The sequence below is a fragment of the Oncorhynchus keta genome, chromosome 1, assembly GCF_023373465.1.
Source record: "Oncorhynchus keta strain PuntledgeMale-10-30-2019 chromosome 1, Oket_V2, whole genome shotgun sequence".
Classification (NCBI taxonomy): Eukaryota; Metazoa; Chordata; class Actinopteri; order Salmoniformes; family Salmonidae; genus Oncorhynchus; species Oncorhynchus keta.
The window spans coordinates 32,577,325-32,600,073 of NC_068421.1; the positions used below are offsets into that span (position 1 = coordinate 32,577,325).

Sequence of the window (22,749 nt, forward strand, 5' to 3'; positions counted from 1 at the left end):
GCTGCTACCTCCATGCCCATTGCTGCTATAACGTGGCCAGGCTATGTGGTGTGATCCCCCCACCCACCACCAGAGAGAACAGTAGCTATACAGATTCAATGATGTCATACCATATACATGTAATGTATGGCCCAAATGGCCCTAGGTCCCTATATAGTGCACTTATTTTGACCAGAGCCCTATGGGCCCTGGTTAAAAGTAGTGCACTACAAAGAGAATAGAATGCTTTTTGAGACAGGCCTATGTCTATGCCCATCACCCTCACTCAATTACACACACGTGTTCTCTCATGCTTTCCTTATATCCTCTCCTTCAGAAGATTCAGTGATTAGTCTGATGATAAATGATGCTGATAAATCAAAATAAGGCTAATGTAAAATCCAGCCCAGTGATTGACCTTTGCACCTGTCAAGTCTGTAGCCTACAGATGAATAAAGTGGGCACAAGGAGAGAAGGACACAAGGAGAGAACACAAGGATAGGAAGCGATATACATATACTGTTGAGATGCAGCCCCGAAAAGTAATCGGGAAACTCATGGTGAGACCCACCTCACCTCCCAGTGAAACAAACAGCCAGACAGACCAATAAGCACACGACTGAGCTTCAGCCTGACCCGCTGGCATTCTATAAACGAGTATAGTGGGCGGGCGTTGCTATGTAGCAGGGTGGTGTGTATCTAACAATAGCCAGGGATTGGCAGAGCCTGGGCAGAGTGATAGAAGAAGGGTTTGGCAAATTGGGCAGAAAGAAAAAACTGAAGCGACTTGAGCGAATGCATGTGTGTGAGTGTTGGCAAAGAGATCGGATCGCCATCAGGAATTTTTCAAAAGACACGACGAGAGGTGAGTTTCTCCTATTCCTTTATCCACAGACAGAACCGGGCATGACAGTCTTTTTAGTTTTGCCTTCCTTTACCGGTACATTACAGGACTGTTACCACCAGGCAGGCAGGAGGAGCGTGCTCACCGCGCTACAGTCTAACGGAAAGGGAACGTACATACAGTAGGTATATCAGTGGATGGACTTGGGGCCGCGACACAGATTTATCGTTACACTGATGTTGCCCATGGGAGAAAGGAACGGGGTGCTTTATGTGTGTGGCGGTGGAGCTCCTGTGTATATGTGTGTGTGTGTGTGTGCGCGCGCGCGCGCGGACCAGTTGTCTGTCGCTTCAGGGCCGAACGGTATGACTGAAACATTTGGGAATATACAGTTATCATTTGAATGAAATAAACTCCGCGTGTTGATCGCCTGGATGAAAATTGGCAAAAAAATGTCATGGTTAAACTGTTCTGATCTCATGTATAGTCTAGGCTAGATATTACAGTGTATCCATTTTAATGCAGACATTTTCATTTATTTAATGTCTTTAGGAGAAAGATGTGAAACGAATCATTTTGCGTCATGGGGGAACCTTCCGATCCTTCCGGTGTCCCTACCCCATTGAAGTTGACATTTCAAATGGTTAGGTTTGGGTATGGTAAAGCTAGGGGTTAAGATTAGGGTTTAGGGTAGGGACGTCCCAAGGATCCCGTATAGCACTTACGGGGGAGAGAGACAGACAGACACACACAGACAGAGAATAGAGAGACAGAGAGGGGAGAAAAGAGCGAAAGAGGGAGGGAGAGACCGACAGGCTGAAAGAGAAAAAGACTGGAAGAAACAGAAAGAGAGGGTAGGCTAGATAAGTGTAGCTGTAGCTGCCTGATTAGTGATAGTGCTTTCACTCAGTTTGACTTGGCACTTTGAATAAATGACACATCAGGTATAACAGGCTAACCAAGAAGACTAGGCTAATCTGGGTTGGGGAAACAACACAGTTTGCATCCCAAATGGCACCCCTTTTCCTATATGGGGGTCTCTGGTCAAAAGTAGTGCACAATATAGAGAATAGTGTTTTTATTTGGGATGAAGCCCCATCTTAGTGTCGTCTCTCTCACCATTGGTCTTGTCTCAATTCTGTTAATGTGCCTGAGTCAACATTGACCTTCGTGCCCCATAAAGGTTAATGGCATCAATATGTAGAGGAATAAGTGAGATGTGATTGGCTGGCTGGAGGAAAGTGGGATGTGTGCATGTTATGTACAAGTAAGAAACAGTGTAATAATGTTATTATTAGCCTCATGAATGTGATATGAAGAGATGCTGGAGGATGTGGGGGTGTAAAGGGGGTAAGAATGTGGGTATGGTCTCCTGGCTGCATTGTCTCTCACCTGTCAGGTATTTATACCTGACAGACTGTTTAGGGTTGGACACTTTAGCCAGGCCTGAGCTCTCTCCTTCTAGTGTAGTACTGTAGAGAACAGAATACTGGCATCAGAGCTAACCTGTCCACTGAAGCAAGAATAATACTATCAACTATAAATATCTCTCTCTCTCTCTCTCTCTCTCTCTCTCTCTCTCTCTCTCTCTCTCTCTCTCTCTCTCTCTCTCTCTCTCAATTCAATTCAATTCAAGGGCTTTATTGGCATGGGAAACATGTGTTAACATTGCCAAAGCAAGTGAGGTAGACAACATACAAAGTGAATATATAAAGTGAAAAACAACAAAAATTAACAGTAAACATTACACATACAACAGTTTCAAAACAGTAAAGACATTACAAATGTCATATTATATATATATATATATATATACATATATATATATATATATATATATATATATATATATATATACATATATATATACATACATATATATATATATATATATATATATACATACATATACATATATATATATATATATACACATACACATATATACACAATGTACAAATAATTAAAGGACACAAGATAAAATAAATAAGCATAAATATGGGTTGTATTTACAATGGTGTTTGTTCTTCACTGGTTGCCCTTTTCTCGTGGCAACAGGTCACAAATCTTGCTGCTGTGATGGCACACTGTGGAATTTCACCCAGTAGGTATGGGAGTTTTTCAAAATTGGATATGTTTTCGAATTCTTTGTGGATCTGTGTGATCTGGGGAAATATGTCTCTCTAATATGGTCATACATTGGGCAGGAGGTTAGGAAGTGCAGCTCAGTTTCCACCTCATTTTGTGGGCAGTGAGCACATAGCCTGTCCTCTCTCTCTCTCTCTCTCTCTCTCTCTCTCTCTCTCTCTCTCTCTCTCTCTCTCTCTCTCCTCTCCTCCCCTCTTCTTTTGTAAGTGTTATCCTTTTCTCTCACTTTACTCATCCTACACCTTCTCCCTTCTCTCACACACACACACACACACACACACACACACACACACACACACACACACACACACACACACACACACACACACACACACACACACACACACACACACACACACACACACACACACACACACACAGTGACAGGTAGTGCTGCATTAGCATTTAAATAACCTTTAAATTCCCATCCTGCTGCTGACCTTATGGACCTGTAGTTAAGTCCTCTTGCTCTTCCTTTCTCTCTTTTTGTCTTGCTTAGAGTGTGAATGCGTGAACAGCTGCAGTAGGAATCTCACCTCCTCTCTATATTAATTGAGCTGTTTTCTCTATCTCAGATGACCTCCATTGATAACCATTATCCTCTCAAATACACACACACACACACACATACACACCCTGCTGTTTTGCCATCTGGTCGGCTGGCGGTGTGGTGAAATGTCTGAGGAGTCTGATAGTTTGGTGTTAAAGGGAAAGTTTGGGTGTTAAATAGATAGGTTGTGTTCCCTTGCTCAGACATTGCTGATGCATGCTAGATCTTACAAAACCTGGATAGGTATTTTACGTATCAGCTAACCATGTATGTTATAGTCTATGACATGGCATGCAACCATTGGTTGATGCATGCAATGTCTGAGCAGCGGAACACAAACTGTCTGGAGTAGGATAGTTTGGGTGTGAGTTTAGTGTTAAAGGAATAGTGTTTTGTTAAACCAAATCAAATTGTATTTGTCACATGCGCCGAATACAGCAGGTTTCACCTTACAGTGAAATGCTTACTTACAAGCCCTTAACCCACAATGCAATTTTTAGAAAACTAGATAAGTAAAAAATAAAATTAACAAATAATTAAAGAGCAGCAGTAAAATAACAGTAGCGAGGCTATATACAGGGGGTACTGGTACAGAGCTAATGTGCGGGGGCACCGGGTAGGATAGAGTTAAAGTGACTATGTCCCCTGACCAATGGGATAGTTTGGGTGTTAGTTTAGTGTTAAAGGGATAGTGTTTTGTTCAATGGATAGTTTGGTGGCAAAAATGTAGTTTGCTATAGCCAGAATATGGAAGAAGTCCTTATTTGATCTCTCTTTGGCTATCATGTTAGCTGGCTAACTAGTTAGCTGGCGACACCTATGTATTGAAAGACTAGCCAGCAGGTTAGTAGCAGGGTAAAGTGTCTCTGAGAGTTGCTGGCTATTTTACACTCTCTCTCTCTCTCTCTCTCTCTCTCTCTCTCTCTCTCTCAGGAGATCTGCTAACAATCACAGACAGCTCTGCAGCTAGCAATACTCAATGTGCATACAATGCATTTATAAAACCATAACAGTGGTTGGAGTTTAAATATTTACCATTTGAATAGTTAAGGGCCTCCTGCTACCATGCTGAACTTTTGTTCTCTAGTTAGGCTAAATACGTTTTTTGCACACACACACACACACACACACACACACACACACACACACACACACACACACACACACACACACACACACACACACACACACACACACACACACACACACTTGTCTAGTTATATCATTCCTTTTCTTGGGGGTAGAGCAGCTCTGGGCTCCCAGCAGGCTTTGCAACATGCATTATTTATGGTGATTGGGTTGGTGGGCAGGGCCAGACAGCTGGTGGGCAGAGACCCTCATACCTGTATGGTTGTGTGTGTGTCTGTTCCAGTTCTGTGTTTAATAGTTATCATATGAGGAGTGAGTAGTTCAGTGATGAGGTCACTGACCAGCCCTCTCCCTGTAGTTTACTCTGGACAGGCACAGAGAGGGGGAGAAGGAGAGAGAGATTATGTGTTGGGTACTTAGACTAGTCAGTGGCTCACAGCTCTCATTCAATTCTCTCTCTCTCACACACCCTTCCCTTTTTTCTCAGAGAAATAGGGTGAGAGAGGGCAAGGGGTAGAGGGGGTAAAATAGAGGGATCAGCTTCAAACACTTTTTAGTGAATAATGGAGCTCCTAGTATTCCTCAGGACTGGCATTGTTCTCTTTCTCTCTGCTTCGCTCCCTTGCTTTCTACTCCTCTATCCATCTCACCCCCTTCCCTCTTCAATGTGTGCGCGCGCGCGCACACACACACACACACACACATCTTCAGAGGTAAAGGAGAACGCAGTCAGTGTGAGCGTCTCTCTAGGCACGGTTAAACGAACAGACAGCAGATGTAAAGAGAGCGATGCAAAGGGAGACAGAGAGAAAGAAGATGGATCTTTTTCTTCTTTGTGATTCAAAACAATCGCCTGGTGGAACTCATGATGATGTCATGGTGATGGAGTGTCAAGGAGGAGAGGAAAAGGGGGAGCCACAGTAGAATGTTGGGATGCACCCCACCCTAAGAATCTGCTGGCGACTAGATTCCTGTGATATCTCTAGGCACCCATGGAGAGCCGCGACACACACATACACACACAGTGCATTGATGAAAGGTGAGGAAGGCTAGTCATACATTTGAACACACACACACGCACTAGGATACGCCCTATGAGCACACTGGGAATCTTGACTGTTGTCATCATCAATTCCGAAACACACACACACAGCCAGAGGAGAGTGTGTATGTTAAAGTGTATTTGAAAGCCTTCTCAGGTTGACATTTTTAAGACGCCAACATACACTGATTTATCAACACTGGCTGCTGTGTGTGTGTTTTTCTCTTAAGCTGACATTAAGCTCACTTAGAGTTATTAGGAGGACAGACCTCTCACAGTGCCGGGCTGCAAAGCATCTTTGGATTGTAAGCACTTAATGTCCTCCAGTGAAAGAAAGAATGAAGGAAATATACACTACCGTTCAAAAGTTTGGGGTCACTTAGAAATGTCCTTGTTTTTGAACACACACTGGACAGACAAACTCTGCCTAGAAGGCCAGCATCCTGGAGTCGCCTCTTCACTGTTGATGTTGAGACTGGTGTTCTGCAGGTAATGTTTAATGAAGCTGCCGGTTGAGGACTTGTGAGGCATCTGTTTCTCAAACTAGACACTCTAATGCACTTGTCCTCTTGCTCAGTTGTGCACCGGGGCCTCCCACTCCTCTTTCTATTCTGGTTAGAGCCAGTTTGTGCTGTTATGTGAAGGGAGTTGTACACAGCGTTGTACGAGATCTTCAGTTTCATGGCAATTTCTCGCATGGAATAGCCTTAATTTCTCAGAATAAGAATAGACTGACGAGTTTCAGAAGAAAGTTATTTTTTTCTGGACAGATGCATATCTTCATTCCCGGTTATGTGAAATCCATAGATTAGGGCCTAATTAACTTTAATTTACTGATTTCCTCATATGAACTGTAACTCTGTAAAATCTTTTAAATTGTTGCATTTTTATTTTTGTTCAGTATAGTTTGTTGGTCATGGTGATGTAGTAGGTCGTCATGGTGATTGGTGATGTCATCAGTCGGTCATGGATGAGAGAGTGTTGTTGATTTTCTCTGTTTGGCTTCCTTTCCTGCTCTTAGGCGTGAGAGAACACTGCAGTATCATAGACCAGCTGGTACACACACACACAGGGGGTATGTCTCTTGGAATCAATTGTCATCCGTTCTGCATGGTGGAGTGCCTGTAGTGAGACGAGGTGATGTGTGTGTGTGTGTGTGAGAGAGAGAGAGAGGGGGATGGAAATAGAAGGAGCGAGAGCGAGAGCAAGAGCTCTCAGGTTTTGGTCTGTGTGAGTTTGGTCATTTGAATTGTGTGTGAATAGAGTGAGAGTCTTCCTGTCACTGTCCATCCATCAACACCGTAACCCCAGGCAACCAGAGGGGGCAGGACAGTGCGCCAGGGCAGTACCACAACCTCTTTTTTTTCTCTTTACCTTCTCTCTCACTGTCTCTCTCTCAATATCTCACTGTCTCTCACTGCATGTCCAGTTCAGGCTTGGCTTGTTCCTCACTCATGCAAAAATGTACCCCCCCCCCCTCCACAGCCAGCCAGCAGGCGCTATGCTATGCTGCTCTCTCTCTCTCTAATTGTGTGTTTGGCCATGTCCTCTCTGCCATCTGCTCGGGCCTGTTGTGGGACTCCTGGGAGTGGGACACACACACACCTTCAAGTTCTCTTTATGAACCCATCTATTTTCAAATAATAAGCATTCTGTCCTCATACATAATATTCATACAGTCATTATTATAATAATCATGTATTTGTATAGTGCTTTTCAATACAAGTAACAAAGTGCTTTACATCATAAAATTATCAAATGAAAGTACTAACAAATAAACAAAGACACGAGGAAGGACAATAGAAAAAAATGGCACATTTAAGCATATATTGAAGTCCTACATTAAGATCATCTTTTATAAAAGTGTGTCTTCAGCAGGGATTAAAAAAGAGGCAGTGAATTTGCAAGCCTGAAATCCTCTGGCAGACCATTCCAAAGTCTAGGGGCCCTAATGGCAAATGCTCAGTCTCCTTTTGTGTTCAACCTAGACTTTAGAATGATCAACAGTGTCCTGCCAGAGGATCTCAGGCTGATATATAGGATGGGGGCTAAACCGAGTCTAGCCTTAAACATGATTAATAGTGTTAAAATCTATTCTAAAAGTGACTGGTAGCCAGAGAAGCTGACATGGTTACATTTTCTGGTGCCAGTTGAAAGCCGAGCGAGCATTTTGAAATAACTGTAGACAATGGAGTGACTGATTGACAAAGAGTGTATACAAAGAGTTACACTAAATGCATGTATAACTTCCTCCAGATCAGTGACCTAGCTATATTTCCTAGATGATAAAAGCATGATTATGTTGTGATTACATTGATATCTTTTCATGACAATGATGATAATTCTGATCTTTGTTTGGGAATTGAAATAAACCAAGAAGCTAATGTATCAGAGAGAACAGTCTGCTCTCATCTACTTGAAAGACTGAAACCTGGTGTGTGTGTGTTTTAAAATATGGTAAAATATGCATTGGGAAGCCTCTCTCTCTCTCTGCCCTAGGGGCTGTCTCATTAACATGGTGGGACAGGAATACTATTTGATCTTTTTCTCGCTTTCTTGCTTCCTTTCTTAATTTTTGTCTCTTGATATTGTTCTTTCTTTTGTTGAAAAAAATGTCATCTCACACAAACACACACAAAACGATGAGCGTAGGCTCGATCTGTCTAGTCATTAGCTCCACCATGGGGGGGGGGTCTCTGTCTCCTCAACTCCCCAGGGATAGTGAGGTCTTCTGGGCTTGGTGTATTGAGGCCTCCCCTCTCTTCGCCTGCTGGCTGTGGAGGTTTAGCTAATTCAGCTGATCAGCAGGGAGGAACACCAACAGGCTAACCCACTGTCTCTGTCAGACAGCAAAACAATATGTGTGTGTTTTGTACTTTTTAAAATTGGTCACAAAAAAAAAAAAATCAGACAGGGGTGAGACAGGGTTGTAATCTGAGTCCAACCCTGTTTGATATCTATAGCGTCAGCTCAGTCAGTGGAAAGCACCAGAGATGCATCTCAAATGGCACCCTATTCCCTACATAGCATACTACTTTTGACTAGAGCTCTATGGGCCCTGGTCAAAAGTTGTGCACTGTAAAGGGAATAGGGTGCCATTTGGGACGTAGCTCAAGATGTACCTTCTTATTAGTCTTCTGCTCAGTGTGTGTGTGTGTGTGTGTGTGTGTGTGTGTGTGTGTGTGTGTGTGTGTGTGTGTGTGTGTGTGTGTGTGTGTGTGTGTGTGTGTGTGTGTGTGTGTGTGTGTGTGTGTGTTAGTAGGGTGATGTGTGATGACAGGGTTGTGTGTATAAACTAAAATCTGAGACCTCCCTTGTGTCTGCTCGCCAGAGGAGGATTTAGATGGGGAGAAGGGGGAAGGTGAGACGGGGGAGGATGTGTTTGATGTCTGAAGGAGGGAGGGAAGGTGGAAAGAAGGGAGGAGGTGACAAAGGTGCTCTAGAATTACAGAACCATATCAAGTACAGTATGTGTGTGTGATCCACCTTGTGGCCAGCTGCTCTCTTAGTCACCAGAGCTGTGAATGTGAAGAGGTGTGTGATTGTAGACTGTGTGCATTTGCTTATACATCTGTTTAGTGTTTGTGTGAGAAATATACTGTAGTTCCACACTTTCATGACGTGTGTGTGTGTGAGCCACAAACCCCACCTCCTACCCCATGACTCGTTCTGACATCACAGACTGTGACCTCATTATGACTGGAAGGCAGCAGAACAGAACTCAAGTCCAAACACACACACTCTCACATTCTTTCACACATACAACCCCCCTGCAGTTAAAGGAGGACTGAGGAGACAGAAGCTGAAGCCAAGATCAGAGTTCCAGCCTGATAGACAGACAGACCTGGGTAAGGCCAGACAGAACTTAGCCACTGCTAATGTAACACAGGCGTCACTGTGTCTAGAAGTGTACTGTAGCTTCCTTCATTGTCCCAGTCCTCTTACTGCGCTCTAACAAGTGGTTCGCAAACGAGAGACCGCCCGCTTGACAACTGCTTAGCCAGCTACACCACCGAAGAGCTAGCAATTCAGTGACAGGAAGGGAGACATTTCAAGCTGTGGCATTGCGGTATACGATATTAACTCTGTTACACTAACCCTGAGGTATGATGAGGTCAGTGTACCAGATGATTACAAATCAGATGTAAATGTCACATTATTTACCATGTGGAAGTTGGTTCATTCCTGCATTGAGACGACATGAACTCTGTTATTCTCCTGTACAGTGGATTAAAGTGAGCTAAAATAATCTGCTTTTTTCTTTTAGTGCTCCAACTTTCTATCTCAAATGAGTCCTTTTGGACGTTTTTCTTGGTACGCTCTTCTCTTGACATGAACTCTGTAAAACTGTCCTGTGTGTGTGTCGATAGTTGTTCCCTTTGGTAGACTGTGTCCACCAGAGCATTCACTATAGCAGGTTAGCTTACATCTCCTATGTGAATTACTTTGTGTGTGTAAGAATGTGTGTGTGTGTGCCATTTTTAGATGTTTGTGGTACAACCAGTCATTAGCTTGTTCCTTTCTCTCCTCAGTTCAATGGCTCGTAGAATTAGTTTGTGAGCAGAGGTAGCAGGGTTGTGTGCGTCTTTCTCTTCCTGGATTGTGACTCGGTGGTCAGTGTTTGCAGCGTGCACACACACACTCTGTTTCTGGGAAACTGGCCTGTAAATTAAATGTGTGTTTCCGGATCAAACAGAATACCAGCTTGTCAACTATGGACTGGTAGCTCTACTACCTGTGTCATGTTAGCTGATAGGCTAGTTGACTAATGCTCTCTCAGCTGATGGGCTAGTGGAATAATGTTCTGTCAGCTAATTGGCTAGAGTACATAATGTTCTGTCAGCTGACAGGCTAGTGGACTGGTGTTGTCAGCTGATTGGCTAAATATTTTGTCAGTTGATTGGCTAGTGGACTAATGTCATGTTAGTTGATAAGCTGGTAGACTGGTAATGTTCTGTGACCTAATGTTGATTGGTTGTTCCAGGAGCAGCCGGCGTGTAATTGGTGAAGATGTCTGATAATGGGGATATTGAGGACAAGCCCCCAGCCCCGCCCATGAGGAACACCAGCACTCTGATTGGCTCTTGCAGCAAAGATCCCGCCCCCCATGGCTCCAAGCCCCTCCCCCCCAACCCAGAGGACAGGAAGAAGAAAGATCGCTCCATCAGGTCCATCCTGACAGGAGGAGGAGACAAGAGTGAGTCCTGTGTGCGCGTGCACAATGAAGGGAGGTAACCAGGGGGAAGACAGACATCCAAATCCCCCAGGATTCCTTGCGCTAGCTTGCATGGTTAGCCTTCCCATGAGCCTCTCCTCTCTCCCTTTCTCTCCTAATTTTATCTCTCTCTTTATCTCTCTCATAGCCAACAAGAAGAAGGAGCGTCCAGAGATCTCTTTGCCTTCTGATTTTGAACACACCATCCATGTGGGCTTCGATGCGGTCACTGGAGAGTTCACAGTGAGTCCATGTACTCTACATCTATGCTCTACTAGGGTCTGTCTACATGCTCGAGATCTAGGGTCTGTATCTAGTAGGGTGTTTAACAATGATTCAGCTGATCAACTATGGCCTGTGTAGAATAGTGGAGGATCCTCAGAGGAGGATGAGCTGTCCAGGAGTTGGCGGATGCTTTAGTCCAGGTCTGGGAGGAGATCCCTCAGGAGACCATCTGCCACCTCATCAGGAGCATACCCAGGCGTTGTAGGGAGGTCATACAGGCACGTGGAGGCCACACACACTACTGAGCCTAATTTTGACTTGTTTTAAGGACATTACATCAAAGTTGGATCAGCCTGTAGTGTAGTTTTCCACTTTAATTTTGAGCGTGACTCCAAATCCAGACCTCCTCTGGGATGATAAATTTGATTTCCATTGATAATTTTTGTGTAATTTTGTTGTCAGCACATTCAACTATGTAAAGAATAAAGTAATTAATAAGAATATTTCATTAATTCAGATCTAGGATGTGTTATTTTAGTGTTCCCTTTATTTTTTTGAGCAGTGTATACACAGTGAGGGAAAAAAGTATTTGATCCCCTGCTGATTTTGTACGTTTGCCCACTGACAAAGAAATTATCAGTCTATAATTTTAATGCAATGTTTATTTGAACAGTGAGAGACAGAATAACAACAAAAAAATCCAGAAAAACGCATGTCAAAAATGTTATAAATTGATTTGCATTTTAATGAGGGAAATAAGTATTTGACCCCCCCCCAATCAGAAAGATTTCTGGCTCCCAGGTGTCTTATGTAGGTAACGAGCTGAGATTAGGAGAACACTCTTAAAGGGAGTGCTCCTAATATCAGTTTGTTACCTGTATAAAATATACCTGTCCACAGGAGCAATCAATCAATCAGATTCCAAACTCTCCACCATTTCCAAGACCAAAGAGCTCTCCAAGGATGTCAGGGACAAGATTATAGACCTACACAAGGCTGGAATGGGCTACAAGACCATCACCAAGCAGCTTGGTGAGAAGGTGACAACAGTTGGTGTGATTATTCGCAAATGGAAGAAACACAAAAGAACTGTCAATCTCCCTCGGCCTGGGGCTCCATGCAAGATCTCACCTTGTGGAGTTGCAATGATCATGAGAACGGTGAGGAATCAGCCCAGAACTACACAGGAGGATCTTGTCAATGATCTCACATTTACATTACATTTTACATTTAAGTCATTGAGCAGGCTGGGACCATAGTCACCAAGAAAACAATTGGTAACACACTACGCCGTGAAGGACTGAAATCTCTGCAGGGCCCGCAAGGTCCCCCTGCTCAAGAAAGCACATATACATGGAGCTCTTTGGCATCAGCTCAACTCGCCGTGTTTGGAGGAGGAGGAATGCTGCCTATGACCCCAAGAACACCATCCCCACCATCAAACATGGAGGTGGAAACATTATGCTTTGGGGGTGTTTTTCTGCTAAGGGGACAGGACAACTTCACCGCATCAAAGGGACGATGGGCGGGGCTATGTACCATCAAATCTTGAGTGAGAATTTCCTTCCCTCAGCCAGGGCATTAACAATGGATCGGGGATGGGTATTCCAGCATGACAATGACACAAAACACACGGCCAAGGCAACAAAGGAGTGGCTCAAGAAGAAGCACATTAAGGTACTGGAGTGGCCTAGCCAGTCTTCAGACCTTAATCCCATAGAAAATCTTTGGAGGGAGCTGAAGGTTCGAGTTGCCAAACGTCAGCCCCGAAACCTTAATGACTTGGAGAAGATCTGCAAAGAGGAGTGGGACTACATCCCTCCTGAGATGTGTGCAAACCTGGTGGCCAACTACAAGAAACGTCTGACCTCTGATTGCCATCAAGGGTTTTGCAAACAAGTACTAAGTCATGTTTTGCAGAGGGGTCAAATACTTATTTCCCTCATTAAAATGCAAATCAATTTATAACATTTTTGACATGTGTTTTTCTGGATTTTTGTTGTTGTTATTCTGTCTCTCACTGTTCACATAAACCACCATTAAAATTATAGACTGATCATTTCTTTGTCAGTGGCAAACGTACAAAATCAGCAGGGGATCAAATACTTTTTTCCCTCGCTGTGTATATATTAATATATTAATGCACTACTTTTGACTAGAGTCCTATGGGCCCTTGTCAAAATGTGTGCTCTTTATAGGGAATATGGAACTATTTCAGACGCATCCTCTCTAGTTCACTATTACCCTCAATGCCTCTTGCTCCCTCTCTGTCTGTCATAGGGGGAGATCTTAGGAGGAATGGAGCGAGTGAGTAGAGGGAAGCAGAGTGGGGGATGATACTGTAGGATGGAGATATGACCCAGTTCTCTGACCACTGCAGACACGACATCTCTCTCTTGTTACTAACATTGTGTGTGTAGGGCATGCCGGAGCAATGGGCTCGGTTGCTCCAGACCTCTAACATCACTAAGCTGGAACAGAAGAAGAATCCTCAGGCTGTCCTTGATGTTCTCAAATTCTATGACTCCAAGGAGACCAACAACAGCCAGAAATACATGAGCTTTACAGGTACACACACAACAGCATGTATACACACACACACATTCAGATGTTAACACACACTATTTGTCAGAACACACACACCATTTGTCTTGTTTTCTCCTCCTTTATCCTGTTTTCCTTCTCCTCTACAGACAAGAGTTCAGACAACTACAGCTGTTCTAACACTGCCGTAAGTCTCCTGACACACCCTATTTCATTTCACATTTTTTATTTAACCTTTATTTAACTAGGCAAGTCAGTTAAGAACAAATACTTATTTACAACGACGGCCGACCCCAGCCAAACCCGGACGACGCTGGGCCAATTCTGTGCTGCCCTATGGGACTCCCAATCATGGCCGGATGTGATACAGCCTGGATTCGAACCAGGGACTGTTGTGACAGCACTGAGATACAGTGCCTTAGACTGCTGCGCCACCTGGGTGCCCCTAATCATATAGAGTGCACAACTGAGCTAAACGACTACCGCCCCGTAGCACTCCCGTAGCACGTCATCATGAAGTGCTTTGAGAGACTAGTCAAGGACCATATCACCTCCACCCTACCTGACACCCTAGACCCACTCCAATTTTCTTACCGCCCAAATAGGTCCACAGACGATGCAATCTCAACCACACTGCACACTGCCCTAACCCATCTGGACAAGAGGAATACCTATGTGAGAATGCTGTTCATCGACTACAGCTCGGCATTTAACACCATAGTACCCTCCAAGCTCGTCATCAAGCTCGAGACCCTGGGTCTCGACCCCGCCCTGTGCAACTGGGTACTGGACTTCCTGACGGGCCGCCCCCAGGTCTCGAGGGTAGGCAACAACATCTCCACCCCGCTGATCCTCAACACTGGGGCCCCACAAGGGTGCGTTCTGAGCCCTCTCCTGTACTCCCTGTTCACCCACGACTGCGTGGCCACGCACGCCTCCAACTCAATCATCAAGTTTGCGGATGACACAACAGTGGTAGGCTTGATTACCAACAACGACGAGACGGCCTACAGGGAGGAGGTGAGGGCCCTCGGAGTGTGCTGTCAGGGAAAGAACCTCACACTCAACGTCAACAAAACTAAGGAGATGATTGTGGACTTCAGGAAACAGCAGAGGGAACACCCCCCTATCCACATCGATGGAACAGTAGTGGAGAGGGTAGTAAGTTTTAAGTTCCTCGGCGTACACATCACAGACAAACTGAATTGGTCCACCCACACAGACAGCATCGTGAAGAAGGCGCAGCAGCGCCTCTTCAACCTCAGGAGCCTGAAGAAATTCGGCTTGTCACCAAAAGCACTCACAAACTTCTACAGATGCACAATCGAGAGCAACCTGGCGGGCTGTATCACCGCCTGGTACGGCAACTGCTCCGCCCACAACCGTAAGGCTCTCCAGAGGGTAGTGAGGTCTGCACAACGCATCACCGGGGGCAAACTACCTGCCCTCTAGGACACCTACACCACCCGATGTTACAGGAAGGCCATAAAGATCATCAAGGACATCAACCACCCGAGCCACTGCCTGTTCACCCCGCTATCATCCAGAAGGCGAGGTCAGTACAGGTGCATCAAAGCTGGGACCGAGAGACTGAAAACAGCTTCTATCTCAAGGCCATCAGACTGTTAAACAGCCACCACTAACATTGAGTGGCTGCTGCCAACCCACTGACTCCAGCCACTTTAATAATGGGAATTGATGGGAAATTATGTAAAATATATCACTAGCCACAATGCTACCTAATATAAAGTTGACATACCCTACATTATTCATCTCATATGTATACGTATATACTGTACTCTATATCATCTACTGCATCTTTATGTAATACATGTATCACTAGCCACTTTAACTATGCCACTTTGTTTACATACTCATCTCATATGTATATACTGTACTCGATACCATCTACTGTATCTTGCCTATGCCGCTCTGTACCATCACTCATTCATATATCTTTATGTACATATTCTTTATCCCCTTACACTTGTGTCTATAAGGTAGTAGTTTTGGAATTGTTAGATAGATTACTTGTTGGTTATTACTGCATTGTCGGAACTAGAAGCACAAGCATTTCTCTACACTCGCATTAACATCTGCTAACCATGTGTATGTGACAAATATAATTTGATTTAATTTGACTTTTGATCAGGGCCCATCACCACAATTCTGTCCAGAGCCCTATGAGCCATGGTAGGGCACTATATAAGGAATAGGGTGCATTTTGATAGGAACATATCTCAACTATCAATGTGTGTTTAAAGCATCTGCCATAGATGAAGAATGGCAAAAAGGATTGAAGGGGTAGAGAAAAACGGGATAAACAGAGAGAATGAGAGGATAAGAGATGGTGGAAGAGAGAGCAGAGGACAAAATGGAGAGGTGTGCCAATCAACAGTCCCTGGCTCTACTTCTCCCTCTCTCTTTACCTCTCCATCCCTCATTCTCTCCCTTTGTCTGCACTGTCTGTGAATGCGTATATTTTCCTCCATTCACCTTCTCTATCTGCCTGGCTGTCAGTCAGTCAGAAGGAGAAGAAAGGGGGAGATGGAGAAGGAGTGAGTATTAACAACAGGAAAAGAAAGTGAGCTAACTGAAAGTGATGTCACATCCTCTTCAGAGCTCCAAGGCTGTGTCAGAGACGCCTGCCATAGCAACCGTATCTGAGGACGAGGAAGATGAGGCCACGCCCCCTCCTGTTGTCGCTCCCCGACCAGAACACACCAAATCAGTAAGACACACGCCACACACACACACTCAGCCCCCTGGCTCCAGACAAGGTAAATAAAGTCACACTATCCTTGTGCTGCTCCTCACTAACAGACTCAGCATGTGTGTGTGTGTGTGTGTGTGTGTGTGTGTGTGTGTGTGTGTGTGTGTGTGTGTGTGTGTGTGTGTGTGTGTGTGTGTGTGTGTGTGTGTGTGTGTGTGTGTGTGTGTGTGTGTGACGATCATGGGCGGCAGCAGGGGGCTGAATTTAGATACTAAACTCACACTGCCTCTCTGTTCACTCTGTTGTCACAGAAAACACACACACACACACCAGAGAAATCCCCTAGAGAAGTCTGTTCTCTGATTGGCTGAGAGGGGTCTTTTCTTTCGGTCCGAACTGAAGTGGCGTCTCAGACATGGCTACTGCCATGGCGCCACTGTTGCCACGGTGATTTAGCAGCTTATCGCACCTGACTGGGACACACAGACACAGTAAAATAAGGAACAGTAACTGTAACTGAGTTGGTTTGGTGGACCACCAATTGCATAAGCTATAGCTCAGAAGGCTAACGTTGTCCTTCTCTCTCCCTTCTTTCACTCTTCCTTCCTTCCTCCCTTCCTTCCCTCCCTCCTCCCTCCCTCCCTCCCTCCCTCCCTCCCTCCCTCCCTCCCTCCCTCCCTCCCTCCCCTCCCTCCCTCCCTCCCTCCTTCTCTCTTTCTCCTCAGATATACACTCGTTCTGTGATAGATCCCCTCCCAGCTCCTCCCACCAGAGACGTTGCCACGTCGCCTATCTCCCCCCCACCTCCGGAGGGCGCCACCTCTGCCATCACACCCCCCACTAGCCCCACCCCTAGTCCTGCTCCTGGCCCCTCCCTGCCACGCCCCGCAGACAAAACACGCAAGAAGAAGATGTCTGATGAAGAGATACTGGAGAAACTGCGTAAGTAACGCATGCACAGACACACACAGCTTGTCTGAAAGTTGCAATAGAAGTAAACTGCACTGGCTGCTGGTTTCAGATCCCTTGTACTATCTCCTGTCATTGTTCCGTAAGATACTTAGTAGTGATGAATGGTGTGTGTACTCTGTAATCCATTGGATGAGGTGTGTGTGTGTGTGTATGTATAACTAGTTCAACTATATCATCCTATGATGCTCCATGCCTCAGATGTACTCAGGTCTCCCTCTACTGGTAAGAAACAATACTGTCACTCAGACATCCTCCTACCCTCCTACCCTCCTACCCTCCCGTCCAACCCTGGCATCTGATTGGTCCTCTTCTCTCTCTACTGTCCAATCTCCTGGAGTTACTGAGTAATTCTGTTAAATTGAGCATCTGACAGTCTCACCTCCAACTATGGACCTAACAAGATGTTCTGTCTGTTACTGTCTCTTTTTCTCTCTCCTCCTCTCCCTCTCTTACCATCTGTCTGAGTCCGACCAGCATGTCTTTGACCTGACCCTGACAGCCGTGGTCCTACAGTGGTTTTAAAGTGAAATCTCTGAGAGTCTCTGTACTGTAATGGTCCCACTTCTGCCTCTATGCCTCTTGTCTGTCTGTCTGTCTGTCTGTCTGTCTGTCTGTCTGTCTGTCTGTCTCTCTCTGACTCTTCACTCTGTCTTTCTGTTTCATTTATCAAATCAAATCAAATGTATTTATATAGCCCTTCGTACATCAGCTGATATCTCAAAGTGCTGTACAGAAACCCAGCCTAAAACCCCAAACAGCAAGCAATGCAGGTGTAGAAGCACGGTGGCGAGGAAAAACTCCCTAGAAAGGCCAAAACCTAGGAAGAAACCTAGAGAGGAACCAGGCTATTTATTAACCTCACTTCTTTCCCTTCCTCCCTCCTCTCAGGGAGTATAGTCAGTGTGGGAGACCCCAAGAAGAAATACACGCGCTTCGAGAAGATCGGACAGGGGTGAGTCTACACGACACACACACACAGACACACACACACACACACACACACACACACACACACACACACACACACACACACACACACACACACACACACACACACACACACACACACACACACACTTCACTTCTTTACTTTGAAATGAAAGAAGTCTCTCTCCCCTCCTCTCTTTCCTTCTCCCTCCAGTGCGTCAGGTACGGTATATACAGCCATAGACATCGCTACAGGCCAGGAGGTGGCCATTAAACAGATGAACCTGCAGCAGCAGCCGAAGAAGGAGCTCATCATCAACGAGATCCTGGTCATGAGGGAAAACAAGAACCCCAACATTGTTAACTACCTGGACAGGTGAGACACACACACACACATCGTTTACTAGACAGGTGAGTCACGCTTACAAACACACACACTCCTAAGCGCACACATTGACATGTAAACACACATATTAGTTGTGAGGATGAGATATCTTCATCTTGTCTTTCGGTTTCTTCTTTTTCACACACAGACACACCCTAACCGTCCCTCACATCATCTATCTTCCCCTTACCATTGACGAACTGGTACAGTGGTGATATTTGATGTTACCATGGTAACATGGGTGTGGTTGTTGTGTTTCTGTAGTTACCTGGTGGGGGAGGAACTATGGGTAGTGATGGAGTATCTGGCTGGAGGTTCTCTGACTGACGTTGTCACGGAAACATGTATGGACGAGGCTCAGATCGCTGCTGTGTGTCGGGAGGTCAGTGCTGCTGTGTGTGTGTGTACATGGCTTGTCGGCCTGCTTTCTAATTCAGAAAGTGATGCCTTAAGCACTTTTGTACATCTCTCTCTCTCTCTCTCTCTCTCTCCAGTGTCTGCAGGCCTTGGAGTTCCTCCATTCTAACCAGGTGATCCATCGCGACATCAAGAGTGACAACATCCTTCTGGGAATAGACGGATCAGTGAAACTCAGTATGTAACACACTTAGGGTTGGAGATGGGGGCATTAATGTGCAGTGTCTCCATTTGACCAGCAGAGGGAGCTCATAGTCTGTGTTCCAATGCAGCACTACCACTGTGCCATTGCATATTTAGTCTTATATAGTGCATTAGAGTGCAATGTCCTATTCTAACATGTGTGTTCTCTCTCTCTCCTCTCTAGCTGACTTTGGGTTCTGTGCCCAGATCACTCCAGAGCAGAGTAAGAGGAGCACCATGGTGGGGACTCCCTATTGGATGGCTCCAGAGGTGGTGACCAGGAAGGCTTACGGTCCTAAAGTTGACATCTGGTCTCTAGGCATCATGGCTATAGAGATGGTGGAGGGAGAACCCCCTTACCTCAATGAGAACCCACTCAGGGTAAGAGGTAGAGAGAGAGCGAATGTGTGTGTGTGTCTCTCTGTCTTTGTGTGCCTATAACGGCCCCTGTCTGTCCTGTCATATCTCGTAGGCGTTGTATCTGATTGCGACCAACGGGACTCCAGAGCTTCAGAACCCAGAGAAACTGTCCTCAGTCTTCAGAGACTTCCTCACCTGTTGCCTGGAAATGGATGTGGAGAAGAGAGGGAGCGCTAATGACCTACTACAGGTAGAGAGAGAGAGAGAGAGAGAGAGAGAGAGAGAGAGAGAGAGAGAGAGAGAGAGAGAGAGAGAGAGAGAGAGAGAGAGAAGCATAAGGTTGGTTTCTGCATCAAACCACATGACTAGTTTTACCACTAATAAAACTAAACCCATCTTTCCTCTCCTCGTTTTCCTCTCTTCTCTCCTCCTCCTCCACAGCACCAGTTCCTGAAGGTGGCCAAGCCTTTATCTAGTCTGACTCCTCTCATCCTGGCAGCCAAAGAAGCAGCCAAGGCTAACCGCTAACCTGCTAGATGCTAGCACAATGGATCCCCCCCCCCCTCTCTCGCCTATGGACCCAGACAGGGGGTGTTTCAGGGTGTCCCATCCCCCTCAACCCCTTGACCTATCATGGTGACTGTGGGAATGACGCTCTTACTGATGTCATTGCTGGTACAAATACACTGATCGGATTGGAGAAAAGTTCCAGGCCCAAAGACTCATGGGAATTGTAGTTTCAGCAGGAAAGTGTCTGAACTCTCAACAGACAGTGGCTCTGGACTGAATCTGATCTGACCTTTGAACTGTTTGTTTGTTTATGTCTGACTGTTATTTTCATGTGTTTAGGTGTTTTGTTTTGGGGAGAAGTGATTGGTTGATTACAGTGTAATGAAGAGACGCAAAGTGGTACTGTTATTGTCTCAGTCCCAAACGGCACCATAGACCCTAAATAGTGCACTACTTTTGTCAAAAATAGGGTGCCATTTGGGACAGTGTTTCAGTCTGATCAAACGTTGGAACGTCAAACGTATCTCCTTATCTCTTCTCCTCTCTCGCTCTCCCTCTTTCTCTCTCTCTGTCTGGCTGACTGACGCATGACACCTTTTTTATGGAATGTCTCAAATCATAATAATAATAATACAAATGGTGATGATGATGATAATGATGGTACATGAAGGATGCCTGTGTATGATACAGTATAGAAGAACATATCTAAATCCTATTTTTCCAGTACAATCGGTATGGTACAATATTGGACTGGTTGGTACTAGTCCCAAACTTCTGAAGAGAGTATGTACATTACATGTGAAAAAACTGCATAAAGACCCAACTAAAACAACCAGAAAAATATTGTCTGCTTTCTTAGTTTAGCAACGTGTTTTTCTTTATTCAGATAGAGTTGAAGAAAACCAAGGTACCAATAAGAAGTATACTTTCTACCAGGAGGTTTGTTCTGTTTTTAAAATGTAGCGTTAACTACCCTCGGCCTTAAACTGTCTCACCGGTGGAAGAGTTCTAGCAGACAGTTGGACAACCTCTAGTCTCTAGTGCTCTGCACGCTCCTCTAGTGCTCTACACGCTCCTCTGGTGCTCTACATGCTCCTCTAGTGCTCTACACGCTCCTCTAGTGCTCTACACGCTCCTCTGGTGCTCTACATGCTCCTCTAGTGCTCTACACGCTCCTCTAGTGCTCTACACGCTCCTCTGGTGCTCTACATGCTCCTCTAGTGCTCTACACGCTCCTCTAGTGCTCTACACGCTCCTCTAGTGCTCTACACGCTCCTCTAGTGCTCTGCACGCTCCTCTAGTGCTCTGCACGCTCCTCTAGTGCTCTACACGCTCCTCTGGTGCTCTACACGCTCCTCTAGTGCTCTACACGCTCCTCTAGTGCTCTACACGCTCCTCTAGTGCTCTGCACGCTCCTCTAGTGCTCTACACGCTCCTCTAGTGCTCTGCACGCTCCTCTAGTGCTCTGCACGCTCCTCTAGTGCTCTACACGCTCCTCTGGTGCTCTACATGCTCCTCTAGTGCTCTACACGCTCCTCTAGTGCTCTACACGCTCCTCTGGTGCTCTACATGCTCCTCTAGTGCTCTACACGCTCCTCTAGTGCTCTACACGCTCCTCTAGTGCTCTACACGCTCCTCTAGTGCTCTGCACGCTCCTCTAGTGCTCTGCACGCTCCTCTAGTGCTCTACACGCTCCTCTGGTGCTCTACATGCTCCTCTCGTGCTCTACACGCTCCTCTAGTGCTCTGCACGCTCCTCTAGTGCTCTACACGCTCCTCTGGTGCTCTACACGCTCCTCTAGTGCTCTACACGCTCCTCTAGAGCTCTACACGCTCCTCTAGTGCTCTACACGCTCCTCTAGAGGTCTACGTGCTCCTCTAGTGCTCTACACACTCCTCCAGAGCTCTACACGCTCCTCTAGTGCTCTGCACGCTCCTCTAGTGCTCTACACGCTCCTCTGGTGCTCTACATGCTCCTCTAGTGCTCTACACGCTCCTCTAGTGCTCTACACGCTCCTCTGGTGCTCTACATGCTCCTCTAGTGCTCTACACGCTCCTCTAGTGCTCTACACGCTCCTCTAGTGCTCTACACGCTCCTCTAGTGCTCTGCACGCTCCTCTAGTGCTCTACACGCTCCTCTGGTGCTCTACATGCTCCTCTCGTGCTCTACACGCTCCTCTAGTGCTCTGCACGCTCCTCTAGTGCTCTACACGCTCCTCTGGTGCTCTACACGCTCCTCTAGTGCTCTACACGCTCCTCTAGAGCTCTACACGCTCCTCTAGTGCTCTACACGCTCCTCTAGAGGTCTACGCGCTCCTCTAGTGCTCTACACACTCCTCCAGAGCTCTACACGCTCCTCTAGTGCTCTGCACGCTCCTCTAGTGCTCTACACGCTCCTCTAGTGCACGCTCCTCTAGTGCTCTACACGCTCCTCTGGTGCTCTACATGCTCCTCTAGTGCTCTACACGCTCCTCTAGAGCTCTACACGCTCCTCTAGTGCTCTACACGCTCCTCTAGAGGTCTACGTGCTCCTCTAGTGCTCTACACACTCCTCCAGAGCTCTACACGCTCCTCTAGTGCTCTGCACGCTCCTCTAGTGCTCTACACGCTCCTCTGGTGCTCTACATGCTCCTCTAGTGCTCTACAC

General features: G+C 45.9%; 1 protein-coding gene across 5 annotated transcripts; it reads left to right on the forward strand.

Moving 5' to 3' along the window:
• The first annotated feature begins 677 nt into the window (after positions 1-677).
• pak1 (p21 protein (Cdc42/Rac)-activated kinase 1) lies at positions 678-20,935 on the forward strand. Of its 5 annotated transcripts, none has more exons than XM_052521870.1 (16): positions 678-844; positions 902-1,004; positions 10,637-10,849; positions 11,016-11,110; positions 13,373-13,399; positions 13,513-13,660; positions 13,786-13,823; positions 16,257-16,367; positions 17,075-17,291; positions 18,210-18,273; positions 18,463-18,624; positions 18,898-19,015; positions 19,128-19,227; positions 19,418-19,614; positions 19,706-19,843; positions 20,035-20,935. In XM_052521870.1, exons 3-16 carry the CDS (start codon positions 10,663-10,665, stop codon positions 20,119-20,121), a joined length of 1,689 nt encoding a protein of 562 aa, XP_052377830.1. In that variant the 5' UTR covers positions 678-844; positions 902-1,004; positions 10,637-10,662; the 3' UTR covers positions 20,122-20,935. The 5 variants fall into 5 exon arrangements, with proteins under 5 accessions (XP_052377830.1, XP_052377829.1, XP_052377827.1 ...); XM_052521869.1 differs by having other exon boundaries at positions 931-1,004; XM_052521867.1 differs by lacking the exon at positions 902-1,004.
• Positions 20,936-22,749: the final 1,814 nt, after the last annotated feature.

What these genes read in the sequence shown, in the direction of transcription:
- pak1 (XM_052521870.1), top strand. Translation starts at nt 10,663, where the DNA reads ATGTCTGATAATGGGGATATTGAGGACAAGCCCCCAGCCCCGCCCATG. An exon ending in CGGTCACTGGAGAGTTCACA is followed by an intron (nt 11,111 to 13,372) that starts GTGAGTCCATGT and finishes TGTCTGTCATAG; the next exon opens with GGGGAGATCTTAGGAGGAAT. An exon ending in GCGCTAATGACCTACTACAG is followed by an intron (nt 19,844 to 20,034) that starts GTAGAGAGAGAG and finishes CCTCCTCCACAG; the next exon opens with CACCAGTTCCTGAAGGTGGC.